The sequence below is a fragment of the Typopeltis vanoorti genome, chromosome 11 (genome assembly GCF_054136105.1).
Source record: "Typopeltis vanoorti isolate ZY-2024b chromosome 11, IOZ_Tvanoo_1.0, whole genome shotgun sequence".
NCBI classification, from domain to species: domain Eukaryota; kingdom Metazoa; phylum Arthropoda; class Arachnida; order Uropygi; family Thelyphonidae; genus Typopeltis; species Typopeltis vanoorti.
Window position 1 is genome coordinate 6419556 of NC_143559.1, and position 24478 is coordinate 6444033.

Consider the following 24478-nt stretch of genomic DNA (forward strand, 5'->3'; position numbering starts at 1 on the left):
ACTGAATAACTGTTGTAATAGATATGGTATGAAGGTCAGCAATAACAAGACAAAGACAATTAAAATATGCAGAAGCATTGAAAATATGAACTGCATTGTGAATGGAGAGCCTATAGACATGTTAAACATTTCAGCTACTTAGGCACGATTTTTAGTGAAGACGGTAAATTAAATATGGAAATAGACAACATAATCAACAAAGCTGGTATGGTAGGAAGTCAACTGAATAAATTTATGTGGAATAAGAGAGAAATTAGTCAAACCATTAAATTAGTAGTATGCAAGACAGTGCTCAAACCAATTTTAACTTATGGATCTGAGAACTGGGTCAGAAGTAAAACACTTGACCAAAGACAAGAGACTGCAGATATGAGAATCTGAGTAAGATTAGGGGTATGAACAGATGACATCAATGGCTGTATCATATTTCCTAATTTCCAAGGATATTAGGAAAGAACTTGACATAGTCAGCATCCAGGACTGCATTAGCATGGTCACTTAAACAGAATGGGTGAGGAAAGATTAGCAAAACAAGTGTTCTTCTACCAGGTCAGCAGGAAAAAGACACAGAGGAAGACCAAGATATAGGTAGATTGTTAGGAAAAAGTGGAAAGATAGGAAAAAGTGCCTTAGAAGATAGAAATATAAGATCTGATAATGTTGGAGTCTTGGCAGGTAACAGACTGATTTGGAGGAAAATTGTAGATAGGATGTTAGTAATAATGTAAATTTTTCATGTAGTACCATATCCTGTACACCCCTTGAGGATACATGGTAGGAAATTGATGATGATGATGATTGTGTTCTGTTTGAGATATAGCTCCTGAACCAGGTATGCAGTGTTCCTCTTATTCTGATTGAATGTAGTTTGGTCAGCAGTATATCATGTTCAATTGTATCAAAACCTTTCAATAAGTATAAAGGCAAACTTGTTTTTAGCAAGAGCTGCATTTATGGTGTCAGCAATATCTTCTGATAAGGTAATGGTGCTTTTTGTTTTCTGGACTGCGTATTTGTTTTGTGATATAATGATGTACTTTTATAAATAGTTCTGTAGTCTAGTGTGTGTCATTTTTTCAAGAATTTTGGAGATGACTGGTAGGCTAGCTATTGGTCTGCTGTTCTGTGTATCGTTTCCTTTGACATGTTTGTAAATTGGTGTGATTATCACAGTTTTAGGTTGCTGTGGAATAATACCAATGTAGAATATTATGTTCACGACAGAGGCATAGCTAGAGGGGGCAGGGAGGGCGGTCCATCCCAGGTGGCACTTTGAACATTTTTGAACTTTTGCAGTTAATTCTAAAATACAGTTTCGAGAACTCAGTTCCAACTATTGTAATACTACAGCGAATTTTCCTCACAACTGCTGTAAGTGTGGCTAGTTGTGAGAGGAGTTTTTCTAAATAAAATTGATTAAGAATTACCTACATTACTATGAAATAGACTTCGACAATGTCATCAATGATTTTGCTAACAGAAAAGCAAGAAAAATAACATTTTAGAATGTTGAAATCAAAGTTTTACTTCAAAAGTAAACATAGTGTTTTAATTTATTTCCCTATACGTCATTTTGACTTTTTGTAGTTTCTGGTGTGTATTGAGAGAGGAGGCAAACTCGGGGACCACCCCGGGAGGCAAAAGTTACGCCATTGTTTCACAAGTCTCAGAAGTATAGGATTTATTTATTCAAAGTGTGTTAAAATGTCTGAGTCTTATTTTGTCTATTTCTGGAGTCCTCTATGTTTTTAGGTAAAAGCACTCCTTCAGTTCCTGTTTTCTTACTGGTGGGAAATATATGCTTAGCTGTTGACTTTTTGCTGGTAATTTTTCATTGATCTTTGGTAGATTATCTTTTTTTGAGTTGTGTGATATTGTTTGTGAAGGAGCACTTGAATAAGTCTGCTAGTTCCCTTTGGTTCGTATCCTGAACAAAGCTTTTTGTGATAAAATCTCTTGGTGAAATTTTCTTTTTTCTAGCTAGTGATTCATTAAGTATAGCCCATGTTTTATTAATATTTTCATTATATTCCATAAATTTTTGACAGTAGTAGTGTCTTTTTGCACTACAAATTTTTGTTGTTAGTTGATTTCTCATGTTTCTATATAATCTTTGTAGTTGAGTGTTACTGGGTAACTTTTTTAGCCTTTTCCATAGATTTTTCTTTACAGTATCTTGTTGCTTTTTTGTATATTTCTGTGAAAATTTGTTGGAAGTTCTGATATAAAGTTATAGGATCATTTATTTTAAATAGGCAATTCCAGTCTGTATTTTTCACAAGGTTGTCAACAGTGCTGTTTAACATGATCGAGTTTTATGGTTTGGAGGAAAATTGTAGATAGGAAGTTAGTAATGATGTAATTTTTTCATGTAGTACTGTCATATCCTGTACACCCCTTGAGGGTACATAGCAGGAATTTGATGATGATGATGAGTTTTATGGTATTGGGAGGGGGTGACATAATGAAACGAAGCTGAGACAAAGTAGTGATCAGAAATTTTGACGTTAATTACTGATGATGTATATGTATGGATGGGAGCCCATATGTTAATATGGTCAATGCATGATTGTGTTTGAGAACTGTTGAATATTTCTTCTCTTGTTGGGAAGTTTATGTTGCACTGACTTAGTATATCAAGGTATGTGTCAGTGGTTGATGAAGCATGGTCAAGAGTATTTATGTTAATGTCTCCTATTAGGATGAGCCTATGTGTTGTATGGGGTTCAATGCTTCTTAGCCATTATTCTAATTCATGCAGAAAGCTGAGTGGATTATTATATGGTGATCTGTGTATTATGTTTCTTGTGAATTTGATGATATGTTTATTGCTATTTGTGATTTCCTAAATAGTGTTTTTCTGCATGTTTGAAACGAGTGTTTTCAAGTCGCACTGTATTTTTCTTTGATAAATGCCATGATGCCACCTCCTCTTTTGTTTGGGCTACATATGTTGTAGGTCTGGTAGTTATTAATGTTGTATGCATAGATTGCTGTGTAGATTATCACAACTTGGATCAGTATTAGTAAATCTATGTTTATCAAGGTGTAATTCAGCATTGATAACACTGCTGAATTACAGCCAGTGTTTCTGTATACGTCTTATGTTTAAGATAGTGAAGTCCATATTAGTGGAAACACTGTCTGTCCATTTCTTCAAAGAGTCAAAGAATTTGAAATTTATATTTTCTGACTGAATATGTTCGCCTAGATTTGGGATCTCCATGACATGGTTTTTAAAGTAATTTTAAATCCTGTTCTGATGGATGGGGATATTAATATATTATGTTGGTAGGCTAAATAGGTCAGATTCACTTGCAATTACATAAACTTGAGTGTTTTCATTGTCTCATAAATATCTGTGAATCCTTAGTCCACAGGAACTTGTAGTTTATCTCTGTTTTTTTGTTTTCCTTGCCTGGTATAAAATACTTTTAAAGTATAGAGTCCAGTGTTCAGATATGTAGATTGGTGTTGGGAGTTTCATATCAGTTACAGTCGATGTTGTCTGCCATGTTTTCTTGCTTGCTGCAAGAATGCGGTCTCTCAGACTTCTGCTGCTAAAACAAGCGATGATTGGCGGCAGTCTCTCTTTGTTTTTTGTGGGCCTCGGTTAATAGAGGTGATGTCTGTGATTGTGACTGGAATGCCAATTTTCGTGCTGATCAGTTGCACTGTGTTGCTTAAATCTTTTATCTTTTCTTTTGGTATTCCCTCAATTTGAAGTTCTTTATTTTATTCATTACGTGCTCGATTTGGCACTTGAGAGTGTTTACCTCTTTCTGCAATTCTTCATTTTCACATTTGAGGTTGTCTTGTACGTCTATCGCTACTATTAATTTCGTCTTTACATCTTGCACAGTTCCTAACATTTCTTCAGATGTCTCGTTATTGTACTATATGATCTTGGTACTCCTCGAATTTTTTGTTAATTTGTTCCATGTGTGTATTTAGCAAGTCTTTAACCATGAGTTTGAATGACTCTAAGTTATCTGTAATTTTGGTATCAGAAAGGACTTACCTGGGTGTGAGTCGTTGCTTTTGCTTGGTGTGTGTTCTTTGTTCTTCATTTTCTCACGGCATTGTAAACAGCACCATTCGGTGTATTTCACAGTTCGTTTTGCTTTCCATGCACTTTCTGAGATCCCAGAGCACCGGTAGTGTTTTCTTTGACTGCATCCAGAGCAATGGGGCCCATCTGCTTCGTCGCTAAATGGCTTATTGCATTTGTTAAAGCTCATTGTGACCTTCGATGTCTCGGTGACCTTTGGACTTTCTTCCCTTTAGCAACTGCAGTGCGACTTTTATAATGGCAACGTCCTTTGTTCTTCATTAGTCGGTGATCAGAGTTCCCTTTGTCTAAGACTTTCAGCATACAAAATTTAGATTCTATTTAGCTGATTTCGATGAATTATACATCTCTGTCTTCAGTGTGACACATTGAAATACCTTGCAACACTTTTAAATTAAAAACCTGAATTAAAACCACTTTAAAACAATAAAAACGGGAACAGAGATATCAATGTGTGTGCACTGATATCTTACACAGCACCCTCTATGAGGGCACTGTATAAGTATATGAGTATAATAATATAAGAGGATAATAATATTATTACACCTTCCATGGAGTTGGCAGTTTCATCTTGGGAGGTTCATTTAACTCACAACATATTTATCATATAGAATCTTAAAGTCCTTAACACTCCTTGCATTAACAACACATTCTGCTAATGCATTCCATTCACTGACAATTCTCCATGTAAAAAATCTACTCCTCACATCCTTCTTCACCACACTTTTATATAAGTTCCAGAAATTACCTCTGGTTCTTCCTCTCTCACCTTCTACTCTTTCTATAATTCCCTCTGGATTAATCTGATAAAATCCTCTCACTAACTTAAACGTCTCTAACATATCACCTCTCTTCCTCCTATCCACCAATCCACATCTCTTCCACCTCTCTCCATAGCCACCATTCCAAACTCCTGATATTGTCTTAGTCAAATGTCTCTACACTCTCTCCAATGTCTCCACATCACATTGAAAACCAGGTGACCAGATCTGAGTACAATGGATCAAGTGTAGTCTGGCCAGTGCCCTATAGAGTGGCACAACCGCTTCCTTATCCTTGCATATTAGAGTACTTCTTATCATAGCAGCACTATGATGAACAACCTTTGCAACCCTAGCAATATGCCCTCTACACTTCGGTCTACTGTCAATCATCACTCCCAAATCTCTAATCTCATCCACTTCCTGCAGTACAGCACCATCAATATAGTACATGGCCTCATATTTCTGCACTCCAAAATGCAACACCTTGCAATTATTGATATTAAAACGACAACCCCCACTATTTTGTCCAAGTAAAAAGTATATTCAAATCTTCCTGAAGGGATTGAGCATCAGCAGTGCTACTTATAATTCTCCCCAACTTTGCATCATCAGCAAATAACTGAAGTTCCCAGTCAGTCCACATGATATATTGTTTACAAACAAGTTAAACAGCAGGGACCCAAGAACAGAACCCTGAGGCATGCCACTGGTCACCCTTCTTTTTTGAGACACTGCTTCACCACATACAACTTGCTGGTATCGTTTAGAGAGACAATCTCTGATCCATCTAACCAATATACTGTCTATTCCCATCCTTTGCAGCTTGTACAAACTTATCATATGGTAATCTCTCAAATGCTTTTGCAAAGTTTAAGAATATCACTGTATATGATTCTTCCTTATCTAACACACTCGTCACCTTATCATAAAATGCAAGTAAATTACTGAAACAGGGCCTACCCTTTCCAAATCCATGCCGACCTTCATAAAGAATGCTATGTCTCAACCCAGTTCTGTATTCTATTCCTTATCAATCTCTCCAACGCCTTGAACACAACTGCAGTTATACAGACTGCCTATAGTTGGAGACTTCTGTCTTAGAACCATGCATGTGGAGTGGTACTATTTTGCCCTCTTTCCATTCCTTTGAACCCTACCCACTGCAAGACTTTCATTAAATAATCAGGTCAACGCAATAACTAATTGTGGTGCACATTCTTTAAGCATACATGGTGATATGTCATCCATTCCTACAGCCTAATTCACATCTAACCCAGCCAACATCTGATACACCTCTATTTCATTCAATTCCAATTCTCCTAATACTTGCCTCTCTTCTATATATTGCACCACATCATTTACACCAGTATGATAACATTGATAAAGTGCTTGCTCAATAATTCCACTATATCCTTTGCAGTTGTTAGTCTGCTGCCATGACTATCCACCAGTGTTAGTCAGCCATAATTATTTTTCCTCTTGCTTGCCATGTAGCGAAAAATTCCCAAGTTGACCTTGGTCTGACCAGCCAATCTCCTCTCATACTGCACCTTTTCTTTCTTTACCATACTCATCACCTTTTTGCACCTTATACTCTTCATGGATCTGATCACCATTAACTGTCTTGTACTTCCTCCATAACATTTTCTTTTCCTGCACAGCTGCTTGATTTCGCCTTTCATCCATTTCACTCCCACTCTATATACTACTCGCTTAATCCTCAGTATGCAGTCATACATTGCTTTTGTCAGATACATTGCCATAAGAGTTTCCATGCATTTTCAACATCTTTTCTGCTTAGCTCATCTACCCAATGTACTGATGCTAACTATCTACAGAGCTTCCTATAATCACCTGCTTTATACTTCCACATGTTTCCATTTTTGGCAGTGACCTTTTCTTCTTTCATCACTTCCCAAACAAGTACCTCATGATCACTCTCACCAACTAGCGACAGTGTCAACACCTCATTAATATAGTTGCTTCAATCACGTGCTGCTTAAGATACTCATCTCTCAGAAATTCCACAAAAATTCCACAAACTCGCTCTCCTTGTTCCCATACACTATCTCTTCCTTCCAGTCTATATTCCTGTAATTAAAGTCTCCCATCAGGATTACCTTCTTTTTACATGTCCAGCTAATTTGCCTAAGCATTCCACAATCAGTATTCTCTGGTCTATAACAGCATCCTGTCAGATATACTAACCTGTTTATTTCAAATTCGCACCACATAGATTCAAAATCTGTTCATGCACCATCAAGTTCCACACTTTGCGGATACAATTCCTCAGCAATCATTAACAGTTCCCCCCTCCTCTTTTTACATCTCTATCCTTCCGGAAAATTATATATCCTTCTAATTCTATTCCTGATATCACATCCTCCTCAGACAACCAAGTTTCACTTATTCCAATTACTTTTGGGAATACCATCTCAATCAATGCCACAAACTCATCTCTGTCTCATTTCTAATACTCCTTGCATTTGTGTATAAATATAACAATCGCTGTATGTTAGAGGCCATCCAACCAGCACCAACATTCTCTATTTTAGCTGCTATACTACACCTCTCTCTCTCTTCAGCTTGACCACTCCAATTTCCCTGATGATCCTCATTTCCATTCTTACCTGTCTCATCCTTACCTTTATACATTCCATCACCTTGTGCTGTTGCTGCAACCACATCTTCAACCTCAATCCATCTTCTTTCTGCTGTACAACATGTTGATTTGTGCTACCCTTTTCCACAGTTAGACTCTGATCATTTGATACATTAACTTCTTGACTCTGTGCCTTCTCGGAGTCAAGCCTTTCGTAATAGCTTTTCTAAATACCCAACACCAAACAAATTCAAATATAATCCATCAGGTTTATATCATATGAACTTCTCTTCAAATTCACTCCACAGATTTACAAATTGAACCCCCTTTGCCTCACACAATTCAGCCATCTTACTATTCATTATCTCTGTTCTCCTTCTCACTTCACTGTTATCATATCTGGGCAACATGCCTACGACTTTCCAAACAACACTATTCTTCTTTACCTGCTACAACAACTTCAAGTTTTTATCAACATTCTTCTTCTCCCCAACTAAGTCATTTGTGCCCACAACTACTCACTAATTTTGAAGTCCGGTATTTCCTTTTCTGCAATGCATCAATTATTTGCTTTATTGTTCCACCAGGAAAGCATGTTTTGTGCACTTTATTACTAATCACACCTCTAATGATCGAGTCCCCATACACTGATATATGACTAACCTTTGATTCTTTCTTTATAACGTTAACTTCCTCCTTCTCTTTATCATCAGCCAATCTCTCCTTTAGATGTTTAACATCCTCTTCTAAATGTTTCATTTCGCTTTTCATTTTGATTAACTCCTGCTGAAGCTCTTCTACTATGGTCCCAACATTTGCTCCCATTTCTAATCGCTCTAATCTATCCAGACACTTTTTATGTGCGTTAACGCTTTCCTTCTTCTCGTTTACCCAACCAGTCCACAGATTTTTCACATTTTTCAGTGCATACATATAGCAGTTTTCACAACACATTCACTGCATTGCGAAATAATAATAATAAAATCTGTTTTGTGTTTTTGTAAATACTGGAGTCATTTCTATTATTTTGACCCATTAAGTAATGCAAAATTGCATTTCTGGAGACAACTCACATCTTTTCTGCTTAGGAACTCACTTCTCAAGAGGTGTCTGTCTCATTCTTTGCAATGTTTAGATCAGAGTTTACATTAATGACAGAGAACGTACAAATATCTTTTGCTTGATGGAACAGCAGATAGGAGCGATGACAAGGGGGCCATCCCCGGAAGTTATAAAAGGAAGCTGTGAGCAAGCGGTTGAGGAGTGGCTTCTTTGCGTGGAGGGTGGTTGAATCATGGAATGCACTGCCTGAGAGAGTGGTGAGAACAAGAATGGTCAATGAGTTCAAGGAGTGGTATGATAGACTTTGTGTTTCCTAAGAAGGACCTCCCATGATGAGTCTCTTGACTCCATGAGGCCTGAATAATAATAATATATTCTTTCTGAATTTCAATGTTCACTATTCAGTTATTAAAATTCCAGAATATTTATGAAGGTTATCTTATTAACCAAAGAAACACAGGAAAACTTCTAGGTGATCATGTCCATCCATACTTCTATTCCAGAAATTTCCAAAATTAAGTTAATTTTGGAAATTAGAAAATTAGTAAAAATCATTTGAACTTATAAGTTATTTCTGACAAAACCTCTAAGCTCAAGCTGCATCAAGTGATAGAAGCCAAATTTTAATTTATATTTGATAAAAGCACACAGCTAAACTAAAAAAACAGTTATTAGGTTCATCTTAAAATCCAATGCAATCATCATCATTTTATACAGATTTTTTTTTTCTGTTTTTGTTCATGTTCGACATATAATTTTGATTCTTGTTTTTTTTATGCTGCACAATAAAGCTATCACCTAGGGCAGTGGTGGCGAACCTATGGCACGCCTGAGAATTTTGCTGGCACATCAACGATTTATATGTGATATCCTTTTATACGCTTATAAATTATTCAGCCTTTTTTTTAATTGTTACAATACGTACAAGTTAAATTTTGTTTTACAGGAGAGAGCAGCTATGAAGACATGAATTTGATTGGTGCGGTATTAACAAAAGATCACGCGACCCAAAGACAAATGGAATCGACAATTTTTGAGTTGAAATGCTAATTCTCTTCAACCGAATTCCATAACATCTGCAACTGTCATAACAACATTCACTATATATTTCTTAGTTTTAAGACATTCAGGACGGGGTGTAGTTTATAGTTCCGACAGAACTTCTCATTACCGGAGGGCTCAACTTACAAAGTTTCAACCCATGATTGGTTTTTATTGCCTTGTTTGCATTTGAGCTGGAAGGGGAACTCTGGGAACGGTATTTACGAGTAAGTTTGTTGGGACCGAGCCCTCTAATATAGTAAGAATAAATAAAAATACAGTCTATAGAAAAAGAATTGAGAACGACCGATCCTTAGGATTCCCTGACTTTTCCCTTTTCTAATCGCACGTGCATTCATTATGCATTTCGCACCGCACATCCGCCAGTAGGCAGAAACAAGCAGCGGCAAGTGCATTATTGTTGCATATGTGCACTGTTTTGTTTTTGCTACTGTAAATGGGAATTATAAAGATAATTTAATTTAGGCATATAATAAAATGTTGATTTTTTTGAAACTATAAAAAATGCATTTGATTTAAGGTGTGAATTATTTTGTTACAGTTCTACCAAACATGGCTGGCAAAAATAAAAAACGAAAATTATCACAGTCAAGCAGCAGAGAGTTCCAAAGCTGGTGGACTGAAGAGTATGGCATGATTAATAAAGACAACAAAGCAATATGAGTTTTATGTTCCGGGACAGTTGTGTGCAGAACATCGTCAGTAAAACGGCATTATGAGAAACGCAAGGACGAACAGAAAGAATTTATTGCTCAGACAATTAAAAATAAAAATATCCAGTCAACAACAATAATAAAATTTATCGACAGTCATTCAAATATAACTGCTGCTAGTTTTTTTGCCTCAAATGTAATTGCTAAACACAGGAAACCTTTTAGAGATGGTAATAATAAAATTAGTTTAATCCTTTTTCCAAGTGTGAGCAAACAAAGTTTGCGCCTGAAAGTTTCTTCAGGACTCGGGTAAGGTGGTACAACACCAGGGCAACTCGCTGCAAAGGTGGAGCAAGCTACCAACACTCCTATCTCAGTATCTCCTATAATGCAAAACACATCTCCTTGCGGATATGTCTAATGTTATGCATTAAGGGAAGGTCGAAACTACCCAGACTAGTTTCGACCTTTATTGAGGTCTCTTCAGTGGGAGCCAGGCCCAAGTGGAGATACCAGGCAGAAGCATTAGCAGATCATCTCTACCTATAGGAACTGCCAATAATAAAATTAGTTTAATCCTTTTTCCAAGTGTGAGCAAACAAAGTTTGTGCCTGAAAGTATCTTCAGGACTGGGGTAAGGTGGTACAACACCAGGGCAACTCGTTGCAAAGGTGGAGCACACCAATTGGCAACTCCTATAGGTAGAGATGACCTGCTAATGCTTCTGCCTGGTATCTCCACTTGGGCCTGGCTCCCACTGAAGAGACCTCAATAAAGGTCGAAACTAGTCTGGGTAGTGGCCCTTCCCTTAATGCATAACATTAGACATATCCGCAAGGAGATGTGTTTTGCATTATAGGAGATACTGAGATAGGAGTGTTGGTAGCTTGCTCCACCTTTGCAACGAGTTTCCCTGGTGTTGTACCACCTTACCCCAGTCCTGAAGATACTTTCAGGCGCAAACTTTGTTTGCTCACACTTGGAAAAAGGATTAAACTAATTTTATTATACTCTAACCAAGTGAAAAATAAACTTTCAACATCTTTCAAAACTTTTAGAGATGGGGAATATATAAAAGAAGTATGGTTAAAATGTGCACCCGTTCTCTTTGAAGATTTTGAAAACAAGGAAAAAATTATTCAAAGAATAAAGGATATGCCTTTGGCTAGAAACACAGTGAAAGATAGAATCATAGAAATGGCTAAAAATATAACTCATCAGCAAAAAACAGATATAAAATCTTCTGGTTTAATTTCTCTTTGTCTTGATGAGAGTACTGACATAACTGGGTCAGCTCGTTTAGCAATTTTTATTCGTTATTGTGTTGAGAATAACATCAAAGAAGAATTGATAAGTTTAACATCATTAGCAACAACAAACAAAAGGAATAGATATTTGCAATGCAGTTGTAAATGCACTTGCTGAAAGAGATATAGATCCCTCCAAAATTGTATCAGTAACTACTGATGGTGCTCGCAGTATGACTGGAGAGGAAAATGGGTTCGTCAATTTATTTACCAAATATATTGGACATTCAGTTCTGGGTTTTCATTGTATTATACATCAGCAGGTTTTATGCGCAAAGGCTAGTTTCAAGCCATTGGAGGATATTATGAGCATTGTAACAAAATTGGTCAATTTTATATCGGCATGCGCTTTAAATAAACGAAAATTTACAGAATTATTAAGTGAGGTAAACTCGGTGTACAATGGTTTACTTATGTACAACAACGTCCCGATGGTTAAGTCGTGGGAAAGTTCTTCAAAGATTTGTTGAGTGTTTAGATGAAGTCAAACTTTTTTACATAATGAGAAAATCATTGAAAAATACAATCAATTAATGAATGTCGAATGGCTTTCGAAATTAATGTTTTTTACTGATTTGTGTTTACATTTAAATGAATTAAATGTTAAACTGCAAGATGTTAACAAGACAATTATTGTCATGTTTGATTTAATCAAAGCATTCGAAGCTAAATTACCAATTTTTAATCGTGACGTCATTTCCAATACCTTGCGATATGATATTTTCCAAATACAAAAAAAGTCTTTGCAGATCTAGAATCCCATGAAAAAACAGATCAAGTTAAATTGACAAAAGTTTTCTACAGTTATTCAGTCGATAATCAACAAATTTTCTTCAAGATTCATGCAGTTCAGGCAATTCACAGAGACATCAAAATTTATTTTGCATCCGGACACAACATCAACAGATAAACTCAATTTGGAGATTTTCGAGTGGCTGAATTTGGAAGATATAGAAATGCAACTAATCGATTTTCAATCTAGTTCTATATGAAAACAAAAGTTTGTCAATTTGAGAAATGACTTGGAAATAATGGAAAATGATCGATTATTGGGGGTTGGAATGTTGAATATTGAGAACTTGGAATGCCATTCCTGAAACCTTTTGTTGTTTAAAAAAACTAGCGATGGCTATATTATCAATTTTCTCCTCTACATATGCTTGTGAATCATTATTTTTTTAAATAAATTTTATAAAAGACAGTTTAAGAAATAGAATGACTGATGAATCTAGTTCTGCGTGTGTATTACTAAAAGTGATAAAATATGAACCTGATATAAAGCATTTGGCATCTAATGTACAACAGCAAAAATCTCATTAATAAATTGATATATTCATATTGATAAATTAATAAATTGATAATAGGTTCATATTGATTTGTATATGACAATGTGTATGTCAAATTATGTGTTCATTATTATGAAATTCTACATAAATTTCTAAACTTGTCTCAATAAAATTCTGCAATTAATTTTGTATTAATTAATGTTAATTAATTAGTATTGTATTAATAGTTGCTGACGTGCTAGCACGTCAGCAACTTGATTTGTAAATTTTTGGCACGCGCCGGCATGTCAGCAACTCAATTTGTAAACTTTTGGCACGTGGATATAAAAAGGTTTGCCACCACTGACCTAGGGCAAGTGATACGCTGTTTTTATAAATAGTCTACTGCCAATATACTCAAATACCACATACTATTGAACTCAAAAATGTTACTAGTAAATCAGCAGCATGAAAAGTTTCAGCTTAATGGCACTGTGTTGGGCTTTTCCAATGAACATAGGTGAAAGTTAATTTACGTATGTGTCTAAAAATTTGTAAGAACTCTGGAATGTTTCTCAATTTCACATTTTAGAAAGAACAGTTGTAAAAAGGTATAATGAGGAATGCTGCATGTTGACAGATTTTTACGTGGAGAGTAGGCAGGGAGAATACATTGCCAGAGTATTATGTGAATGCTAATAGTGAGAATGATTTAAACTTCAACATGATATGTTGCCAGCTGAGTGACTTCTTGCAATGGATAACTCCATGGAGGAGTGTCATTAATAATAATTTTTATAAATCTCAGATACACCTGATTACATTAAACTATTATTACTGCTATTTATGTAAGGAAAAGTTGCAAATTTATGTTTTTATGTAAAAGTCAGGAATGATATAAGAAATATACTTACAATATATAATACATTAAGAGCAGTCAATGCATTCTTCAAACAAGTGAAACCTCCACACATCCTTGTGAGATATTCATGCAGACACTCAAAATGAAAACTGAAAGAAATCAGATTTTTTTAATCGATGTTAGAAAATATAATTTTGCTAAGAATTACTGTTATCTTTATTATTCAGGATCTGTATGAGATGGCAAGATTCATTGTGAAAGGTCAATGTAAGACAGCAAAGTATTACATCACTGAAACTCATTCACTATCTACACTCTCACCAATAACTCAGACAATGAATTCCATAGTCTCACTAAATCTCTATACAAAACTTCCTGATGTCTTCCCACTTCCTTTTACAACTTACAAAGATGGTCTCCAAGCCTTGTTACTTCCTCTTGTTCTACAACACAAAAAGCTTCTCCCTTGTCAAGGTGACAAACTTTAAATGTTTATCATGTTATCTATCATACAGGGTGTTCGGGATAAATTTGACATATTTATAATTAATTATATTTTTCCGTAAGTTACATGTATTAACACACACTTCTCTTCATTTAAAAGTTTGGACCCTTCTTCATTCATATACAAGATGTCAGAAAGGATGGATAGCTGGAACCCACCTGAATCATGGACGAGAATAACTTGTATCATGATGATTCGTGCCCGCCATCAAAATAAGGATATTACGACTGCTGCCCAATGCTTCCTGAATACAGTAAAAACAATCAGGCATGAACTAGAGACTTGCAATGGTGACTACGAGGATGTAGCAAGAAGAAAGATCCCTAGCAGACGATCTGATTGCGTTCGTACAGCAGAATTCCTCGCAAATCTGCAGGAACAGGTGTTGAAGAACCCTGGCATTGGAATTCGGGCTTTGTTCGTGGAGTTGCTAACTGTAGTCAAGCCCTGGATAACAAGGGTAGCCAATGGTAGGCCGTATGTATGGCAGCAGGATTCGGCCCCTTGCCACACCTCTGGGAAAAGTCAAAAATGGTTGTCTGAAAATTTCTACGACTTCACCAGTCCAAATGTTTGGCCTCCAAACTCCCCAGACCTTAACCCCATGGATTATTTTGTATGGGGCGCAGTTGAAAAAGACACCAATCGCACCTCCAGTAATACAAAAGCCCAGTTAATGGATAAAATTAAAACAGTTTTTGCGGCCCTTCCCAGGGAGACTGTAGCATCAGCTTGTTCGAGGTTCCGAAGCAGAATTGAAGCTGTGATCGATGCTAATGGTGGTTATTTTGAGTAAATCTTGTTGATAGTATTGTATTAACTCTGCCTGTAATGTTTTTTTGTCAATTCGTTAAATTTAATAGATACAAAGAAGATTTTCTTTTTTCTTACGAAACTGTCAAATTTATCCCGAACACCCTGTAAATGTCCATCAAACTCTGCAAGATTGCAAGTCCTCAATATATCCCAATAACAAACATTACACAGTCCCAATATCATAGGTATTATTTCTGGAAAATTTCCAGTCCCAATATCATTTTTGTTTTGTATGAAGGGGGCTCAAAGAAGCTCTTTCAGTCCCTTAATATCCTGATGACCAATTCTGAGTGAGCACAGTAATCCAGATGAAATGTGATCAGGACTTCATATAAAGAAACCACTACACTCTTAGTTCTGCTAGTCAGTGTGCTCAGTATTGCAACAATCCTCTGGGTTATCTTCATCATATGTACTATAGCTTCAAATTTCTATATACAACAAACTTCAAATCTTGTGCTGCTCCTCCACATCTTCCAATATAGTTCCACCAATAGAGCATACCTTTGATATGTCAATCTCAAATTTCAAAACCATACATTTGGTTGCTGACAGTAGTAGGCATCAGCACTACTACTAATAATAATTCTCTCCAGCTTTACATATCTGCAATTGACTGATTATCTATTTCAATACTGAATTCTATGTTGAAAATTTTTTCACTTCGTTAAACTATAAATTAAAGATGCCAAGAAATTATATTCTTGGTTAATCCTTTATCAAAGTATAAGCAAACAAAATGTGCACATAAAATTTATTCGCAACTGGACTACTTAAAGTATTCATATTTGGTCATGAAGTGTTAAAATATAAGACTTATTATTATGTGACCATAGTCACATAAACATGATTATGAAACTGGTGGGTGTTATTATATGAACATATATAGTAATTAAAAAAACCTATAGTCACAAACAATAATGTCTTATATTTTAACTGGGCTACTTGTAAGAGGCTAATGACTTCACACCACCTTCCTTAGTATTCCATAAGTGCACATCCTTTTGATTGTGCATAAAACTATACATTATGGGAAAGGTCACTACCTAGACTGGTTTTGACCTTTACTGAGGTCTCATCAGTGGGAGCCGAGCCAAGCCCAGAAGAGATACCAAAGTAGAACTATACAAATAAATAACGGAAAAACTCACGTAGAAATATTATTTAATAGTATAATTTTCGCCTGTGTGTCACAGGCATCTTCAGTACAATTAGGCACAAAAATTAAACACTAACTGACAATTCCAAAAAGCGCCACCTAAGTAGCTGGTGTAAGATAACTAAAAAGGTCAATAACTTTCCTAAAAAAAAAAAAAAAAAAATTTAATACAATAAAAAGTTAGGAAAGATTAGCTGATTTGTAAAGTACTATCTCCCATAAAGGGGATAGACGTAAGCCGTCGGATCTGTTTAAGTTAGGAGAATGAAGTAGAGTTTCACATGCTTCTTTATAAAGGCGTTCCATGAGAAACTGACTTTTGTGAAGAACTCTTGTCTTTCTCCAATGAACTCTGTGTCTAGAAAAACGGGAAGATCTGCCTCCATTCGGCTAGAAGAACACCAATCTTATATTGAATACTTTAAACCTGAAAAGTCTGGACTTGCAGAACATGCCATCTTCACTAGACACAGAGTTCATTGGAGAAAGACAAGAGTTCTTCACAAAAGTCAGTTTCTCATGGAACGCCTTTATAAAGAAGCATGTGAAACTCTACTTCATTCTCCTAACTTAAACAGATCCGACGGCTTACGTCTATCCCCTTTATGGGAGATAGTACTTTACAAATCAGCTAATCTTTCCTAACTTTTTATTGTATTAATTTTTTTTTTTTTTTTTTTTTTTTAGGAAAGTTATTGACCTTTTTAGTTATCTTACACCAGCTACTTAGGTGGCGCTTTTTGGAATTGTCAGTTAGTGTTTAATTTTTGTGCCTAATTGTACTGAAGATGCCTGTGACACACAGGCGAAAATTATACTATTAAATAATATTTCTACGTGAGTTTTTCCGTTATTTATTTGTATAGTTATGTCTACTCACGGTTTACCTCTTTTAAAACTTACCAAGGTAGAAGTAATGTAGAAGTTACATAATTCCCATATACAAATAGTGAAAAGAGTATATCACCTTATTTAAATTACTCTGGATTAGAGGTAGATGTTGAAAGTTTTTTTTAACTTGGTTAAACTATAACCTTGGTATCGTTCCTGGGTCTGGCTCCCACTGATGAGACCTCAGTAAAGGTCGAAACTGGTTTGGTTAGTGGTCTTTCCCATAATGCACAGCATTATACACACACTCAAAAGGAAGTGTGCCTTGCATTATGGAATACTAAGGAAGGTGATGTAAAATCATTAACTTCTATATAAAAGTAACCCAGTCATGTAGAAACTTCATGTACATACGTTGTTTGCTGCACTTGAATAAAGGATTAAACCAAGAATATAATTTCTTGGCATATTTAATTTATACTGAATTCTATCTCTCCATCTTTTTCATGAGATGTGAACTGATACCTTTCAAGAATGCCACATTTATTGTGGAGACCCAAAAACCTATATTCAAGAATACAGCAATGGGTTCCACAGGCTTGTTGCCATTCTAAGAACTTATTTCTCCCAACTACATGATGTACCTGCTTTCTTTCAACCAATCACCAAAGAAACACAAAATGAAGTTCTAACATTCTGCGGTGTTTAAAAATAATAACAAATAAAAATAATTTTTAAAAAACGATACAATACAATGCACCAAAAAAAAAAAAAAAATTATTTACCCATCTACTTCAACATTTGAAGTAACCATGGAGAAGGTGCAAAGACGAGAACAAAAATTATATCAGGACTGTACAATGCTGATTATGAGGACAAACTGAGGGCATGCAGACTATAGAGTTTAGTGGATAGAAGACAAAAGAAAGGGATATGACTGAGACATTTAAACTGTTGAAGGATTATTCTCATGTTAACACTGAGGAGATTTTTCATATGGGGAACAAGCAAGGACAAAGGAACATCCCTGGAAGTTGCAAAACGGAATGATGAGTAAAAGGTTAAGAAGTTTGTTGCATGGAGAATGCTAGGAGATGAAATTCATTGCCTGAAAGGGATGGCAAATGAATGCAGACAGTGGATGAGTTTAAGGAGTAGCATAATAGACTTTGTGTTGACCTCCCAGGATGAGACTTGTGACTCCATAGAAGTCGGGAATTTTTAATAACATTTGTGAAAAACAAAAATAATGTATATCACTGCTCACAGACATTTGAGACTTGATCTGATAGAACCTCAAATATCTATTACAACACCCACTGTACATATCAAATGTCCAACCCATACTCTGTAGAATTTCTTCTCCTACAAGATTTCATCTATGTCATTATCCTATATCAGCTAACACCAAATCTCGAATCCTGCTTTTGAACTTCTATGACTTTGGGTTTATTCACAAAACTCCAACGCATCATGTACTGTCCATCTCTACCCTACTCTGAAAATCGCTCTGACTGCAACAAACAGAGAAGACCAATTATCTACAGTCCAATCACACAAACAATGACGCCATCTTTGTACTGTCCATCTCTACCCTACTCTGAAAATCGCTCTGACTGCAACAAACAGAGAAGACCAGTTATCTACAGTCCAATCCCACAAACAATGACGCCATCTTTGTAAGTAACTTTGGTGTCCACAATTATTATTAAGAGAAATCTCCAGGGAGTCAGAGATTCATCGAGGGAGGCCACATGCTACACACACTAGCTATCACACTTATTCTCTAATTCATTCACACTGCTTGCACACACACAACATGCAATGGCAATCCATTCCAATCACGTAACACCCTGTAAGAGAAAAATCAAGCCCTCATCCCTTCTTAGTGGAATTCATCCTCAGCTACCAAGGATGCCCTCTTGTCCTTTCCCCAACCTCCATAAAATGAAAAATTCCGTCTACTGATATCCTGTATGATTCTATCAGAAATTTGTAAGTCTCAATCATAGCACTCCTCTTTCTCCTGTTTGCTAGTGTCTGCAGTTTACAAATTCTCAGTCTGTCTTTATAATCAGTATTTCGCAATCCTGATATCATAATTTTTAACACTCTCCTTTGCACTCTCTCCAATATATAAGAATCACAACAGAAACCAGGAGACCAGACCTGCACACAATGGTCCAAATGAGTCTTATCAAGGCCTTGTAAAGAGGCAAAATGACATCCTTATCTTTACATGTGAAAGTTCATTTCAGCATTGCAATTATCTTTTGAGTTGTATTTGCAATCTTTGCTACATGGCCCCTGAACTTCAACTTCCTATTTACTAAAACTCCAAGATCCCTAGTCTGATCAGTTTCTTCTAGCATAATCCCACCAATATAATATGACATTGAATATCTAATCAAACGAACTGACATGTATTTTCTAATGCCCACAATTCCAGCCTATTCAAATCATTCTGCAAGTAACGCATATCAGCAGCATTCATGATTACCCTAGTAATCCAGTCTCAATCTGGTATAACAATGGGACTAGTCCAATTGTTATACCAGATTGCTAGATTATGATTGCCACGCGTACTGTGACAAACTGGTTTTGTGCTCTGAAGATGCTGGATAGAATACCAGTGAAATATCAGCAATAAGTTAATAAATAGTTATTTTCTTATCAGTCTGTGTTCTCATCTATACTGTTAAAATTAATCATCACATCCCCTGTATATCATTTTTAATATCAGTCAGTCAGCCATCCTTCTTATCCATGCTAATATTTTATAATCCAAACCCATATTTTCCCAATTGCATTCATGAATCTGGAAAAGGCATATGACAAGGTGCCAAGAGAGAAGCTATTCAAAACGCTACAGTTATATGTTAATGGGGCATTATATCAAGCAATACTTAGTCTTTATTTGAGTTGTGAGTCAGCAGTTTCAATTGATGGATGTACAGGAAGGTGGTTTAACTTACCTACTGGCTGATGTGGATGAAATGGTGACACCAAATTGATGATGATGCAAGTCTTCCTTTCCCCTTGTATCAATGGTAACATTATTATACAATATCTTCAATTTCTAAAACATGACCTGCCCATAGTAAACCCATTCAGTTCATTACAAAGTAGAGATTCTCTGTCAACCCATTTCTGAATGTGAGCACTAACCAATTTTTCCAAAATCTTCAACACCACTACTGAGATACTGATTGGTCGATAGTTAGATACATTTGGTCTTTGCACCACCCTTGTGCAATGGAATTACCATATATTCTTTCCATTCCTGTGGAATCTTCCCTGTTCCGAGACTCAAATTATACAGCCTAGTCAAAGGGTCTCAGCCAGTTCAGCTTAAAACTCTTTTAGCAACTGTGCTAATATCCCATCAGTTCTTATTACTGAATTCTTATTCAGTTTGTGAAACAGATTTAATAAATCCTCTTCATACATCTGAATTCCTTCTTTCAGTGAAACAGTATCAGCGAACTCAATGTTGCATAAACCAAGTTGATAGCTTTTAACAAAATGGGCACTCAGTTGAACAACCTCTTCTGTATCTGTAACCTTCACACCACCTGCATTCAGAAGAGTTAGTTTTTCATATTCATTATTTCTTTTACTTGCAGCATATCAACAGACTTCTTGTGGGTTGTCTTTAGCTTGCAAAGCCTGTTGCTTTCATACTCAGACTTAGCTTTCTGTACAACAGTTGTGACTATTCTAGCCTGCTGCTTATAATTTTCACAATGGACATCATCACAATGCATACGGTATTATTTCTACATCATCCATTTCTTATGAATCTCTTGTTTAATAAGATTACACATCCTTTTTTTTTTTTTTTTTTTTTTTTTTTTTTTTATGTTGGGTCCATATACAGGAGGTTGGCTGGTCAACCTATAGTACGTTAGTACCGTATATGGGTGATGGGTTGTGAAAGGAGAAACTTGTTTACATTTGATTTGAACGCCTGTATATTGTATTCCTTGGGAAATACATCAGGGGGGGAAGACTATTCCACAGTAGCAGGGATGGAGGAGGAGGAAAAGAAACTTGTTCTGTGGGTTTCAAGGTGTACTGTAAAAGGATGTTGGACGGCAGCTGTACGTGTTCCAATAGGCGTGTACAGGGTGGGGGAATTATTGATGCTGTTTCAGATGAATCTTTCCCATGAAAGTATTTATAGAATATACAGATTGCAGAGACCAGTGTCTATGTGAAATTGGGGAGAGCGAGTTGGTGAGAGATGGGTCATTTATTAGTCTAATTGCTCTCCTCTGTATTGAGTCAAGCATTTTGAGGGAGCTTTTTGGAGCCCCACTCCAGATGTGAGAGCAGTATTCGAGAGCTGGGCGGATTTGTACCTTGTATAGTGTTAACAACTGTTTAGAGGTGCATCTTGAGCGAAAGAGAAAACCTAGTTTTTTGGAAGCTGAAGATGCAATGGTTGTGATGTGTTTATGCCAGGAGAGGCTTGATGTCAAGGTAATTCTGAGAAGAGAAATTTCGTCTTGTCTATGAATTTGAGTGTTATCGAAAACAATGCTGGGGCGGGATGGTTCTTTTTTGTGAGAAATAAGACAGAACTGGGTTTTTTTGCTAGCGTTGAAGTTGACAAGGTTGTCTGAGCCCCATTGCAGGATGGCTTGGAGTTCAGAATTAAGGGAAGTGGTGGTTGATGTTCTGTGGGATGAAGTGAGTTGTGTAGGTTAGGATTTGTCAAATGAAAGGGAGGAATATAGTGTGGTGTCATCAGCAAAACTGTGTATTGGGTTAGAAGTCAACTGAAGTAGGTCACTGATATATAGAAGGAAGAAGATCGGTGAGAGAAATGAGCCTTGAGGGACCCCGGCATTAGTTGGATGGTTAGAGAGGACAGGGAGCCGTCTACCATCACACATAGTGTGCGTCCAGACAGGAAGCTGGCTATCCATCTGCAGAAGTCCTGAGGCAGTCCAAATGATGGGAGTTTGCTTAGTAAGCCTTTTGCCAGACTCGGTCAAAGGCTTTGGAGATATCAAGCGCAACTACTTAGGATTCGCCGAATTTCTCCATAGCGCTTGTCCAGTGATGGGTGATGTATGAGAGTAGATCTCCTGTTGAACGGCTTTGGCGGAATCCGTACTGGTGGTCGCTTAATAGCTGGGTACCTACAAGGTAGATTAGGATTTGAGAGTTGATGATTGAGGCATCGCCTGGTTAAACAAGGGCCCTCTGTTGTTTTCCCACTAGGGTACAAGGGCAAACACTGAAAAACCAGCTACTGGAACAAATCCTAAAACCCACCCCAACTCAGCATCACCAGAGTTCAAGATCGGTACTATCAACATAAGAAGCCCGAATGGCAAGGAAATGGATAAGCACCAGATTCACATAATAGGGGTGACTAAAACAAAAAAGGACAAAATCTTGTGACATCTTTCTGAGCAATAAATACAAAATGCTATATTCAGGCAATGACAATCAAGGAAAAGAAGGAGTAGCAATAATATTTAGCGCTAAATACGAGGCTAATCTCTCAAGTAGAGTGATGTGAGCAAATATGAGAATGGGGAACTGGACAATGAGACTTATTTGTGGCTATGATCCCATAGAAGGTTCTACTAAGGTAGAAGTGGAGGAATTTTTTGAAGCATTATAGAAAGCAACTGACACAATGAAAAAGGTGGACCTTGTTAGGGATCTAAATAGCAGAGTAGGAAATGATTGGCAGATATACAAAAATATTTTGGAAAAATTTGGAGAAAAGAGCAAAGCTAATAATAATTGCAAATATCACTTGCATTTCTGCTCAGGACATGAACTGGTTATTACTAACACAATATTCCAACATAAAAATGTGCACAAATTCACATGGAGAGAAGAGCAAGGAATAAGAAAAATCTCATTGACTATGTTATTGTTAACAGTGATGTTTTCCCACTGGTGCAGGACACCAGAGTGTACAAAGGATTTGAAATTGGAAGTGATCACCATTTCATCTTGAGCAGGACAAAATTGAATTTCATATTGAGAAGAATAACATGTAAGAACGTTTTCAAGCAAATAAAAGTTAAGCAGCTCTCAGATGTGAACTGTAGACTAAAATAGACAAATATTATTCAAGAAAAAAATGAAAGAGTTTGAGAACAGGTATCAAACCTTGGAGATTCAATGGCAAGCCCTGAAGAAAATATTGATTGATTCAGCCAGAGAGGCATGTGGTGAGATTGTCTGCAAGGATAAAAAAAATTAGAACTCCATGGTGGACACAGGAAGTTAAAGAGGCAGTGACAGAAAAGAAGAAAGCATACCAAAAGTTCCTGGCAAATAAGTCAGCTTTTGCTCTTAGAGAATACAGAGACAAATATAAGAAAGCTAAACACTGTGTAAAACTAGCTAAACAAGTCATGGGAGGACTTTGGCAAGAACATAGAAAATAAATATCAAGAAGGTGGCAAGATATTCTGGAGGTTGTTGAAGAAGCCATGACCAGGAATGTAGTCAGGAATATATATCCATCCCTGAAGTAGAAAAAGCCATCAAAAGCCTGAAATGTAGAAAGGCAGCAGGAGTAGATGATATTTGACCAGAAATGCTGAAGTATGGAGGTATAGAAGTCTTACAGTGGCTGCACTGCATAGTTCAGAAGGCCTGGACAGAGAGACGAATTCCAGATGATTGAAGTAGAGCTCTCATAGCACCCATATATAAAAAAGGAAATAAATCTGAATGACAGTGAGAATTAGAGGTATTTCATTACTGAGTGCTCCTGGTAAGATATATACAAGTATACTTGAGAAATGGTTGGGAAGGATTGTGGAAAAGAAGCTTGGTGAACAAGCTTGATTCCAGCCAAATAGAGGTGTCAGGATCAGATTTTCACTTTACGACAGATAGTTGAGAAATCATTGGTATATAAAGATCTATTATTATTATTATTATTATTACCCCAAGACCTCATGGATTCAAAGACTCATCTGGGAGGTCCTTTTATCACACTCACACACATCTCATCATACTGTGTCTTAAACACACTCAAACTCTTTGCAGACACCACACTCTCAGGCAAGGCATTCCAATCATTCACAACACCAGCACGAAAAAAACCTGCCTCTCATTCCCCTACTCACACCCACTTTATACAGTTTCCAGGGATGACCTCTATTCTCTGTAGAACTTCTCCACCATTGATCCTATAACAACCCCTTACCAACTTGTAGGTCTCTATCATATCCCCCCTGCCTCTTCAAATTACTTCAGACTCTGCAAATTACATCTTCTCAATCTTTCCTCATACTCGACATTCCAGAGGTCAGAAACAACCTTAGTCAGTTGCCTTTGGACCCTTTCCAACATCTCTTCATCCTTCTGAAACCATGGTGACCAAATCTGGACACAATAGTCCATGTGTGGCCCACTCAAAGCCTTACAACGGAACAAGAATCTCCCTACTTCTACACATCAGTGTTCTCCGCATCATTCCCAGAAGCATTTGCGTTGTCTTTATAATTTTGGCGATGTGTTCCCTAAATTTTA

General features: G+C 36.6%; 1 protein-coding gene across 4 annotated transcripts in view; it reads right to left on the minus strand.

Moving 5' to 3' along the window:
- The window catches only part of Tsp97E (Tetraspanin 97E), a 223328-nt gene that overhangs the window by 183137 nt on the left and 15713 nt on the right, over nt 1-24478 (minus strand). For all 4 annotated transcript variants that reach the window (XM_090400031.1, XM_090400028.1, XM_090400030.1 and 1 more), the window contains exon 2: nt 13702-13798. In XM_090400031.1, the coding sequence (XP_090256157.1) occupies nt 13702-13761 (60 nt within the window). In that variant the 5' untranslated portion in view covers nt 13762-13798. The remainder of the gene's footprint in view (nt 1-13701; nt 13799-24478) is intronic.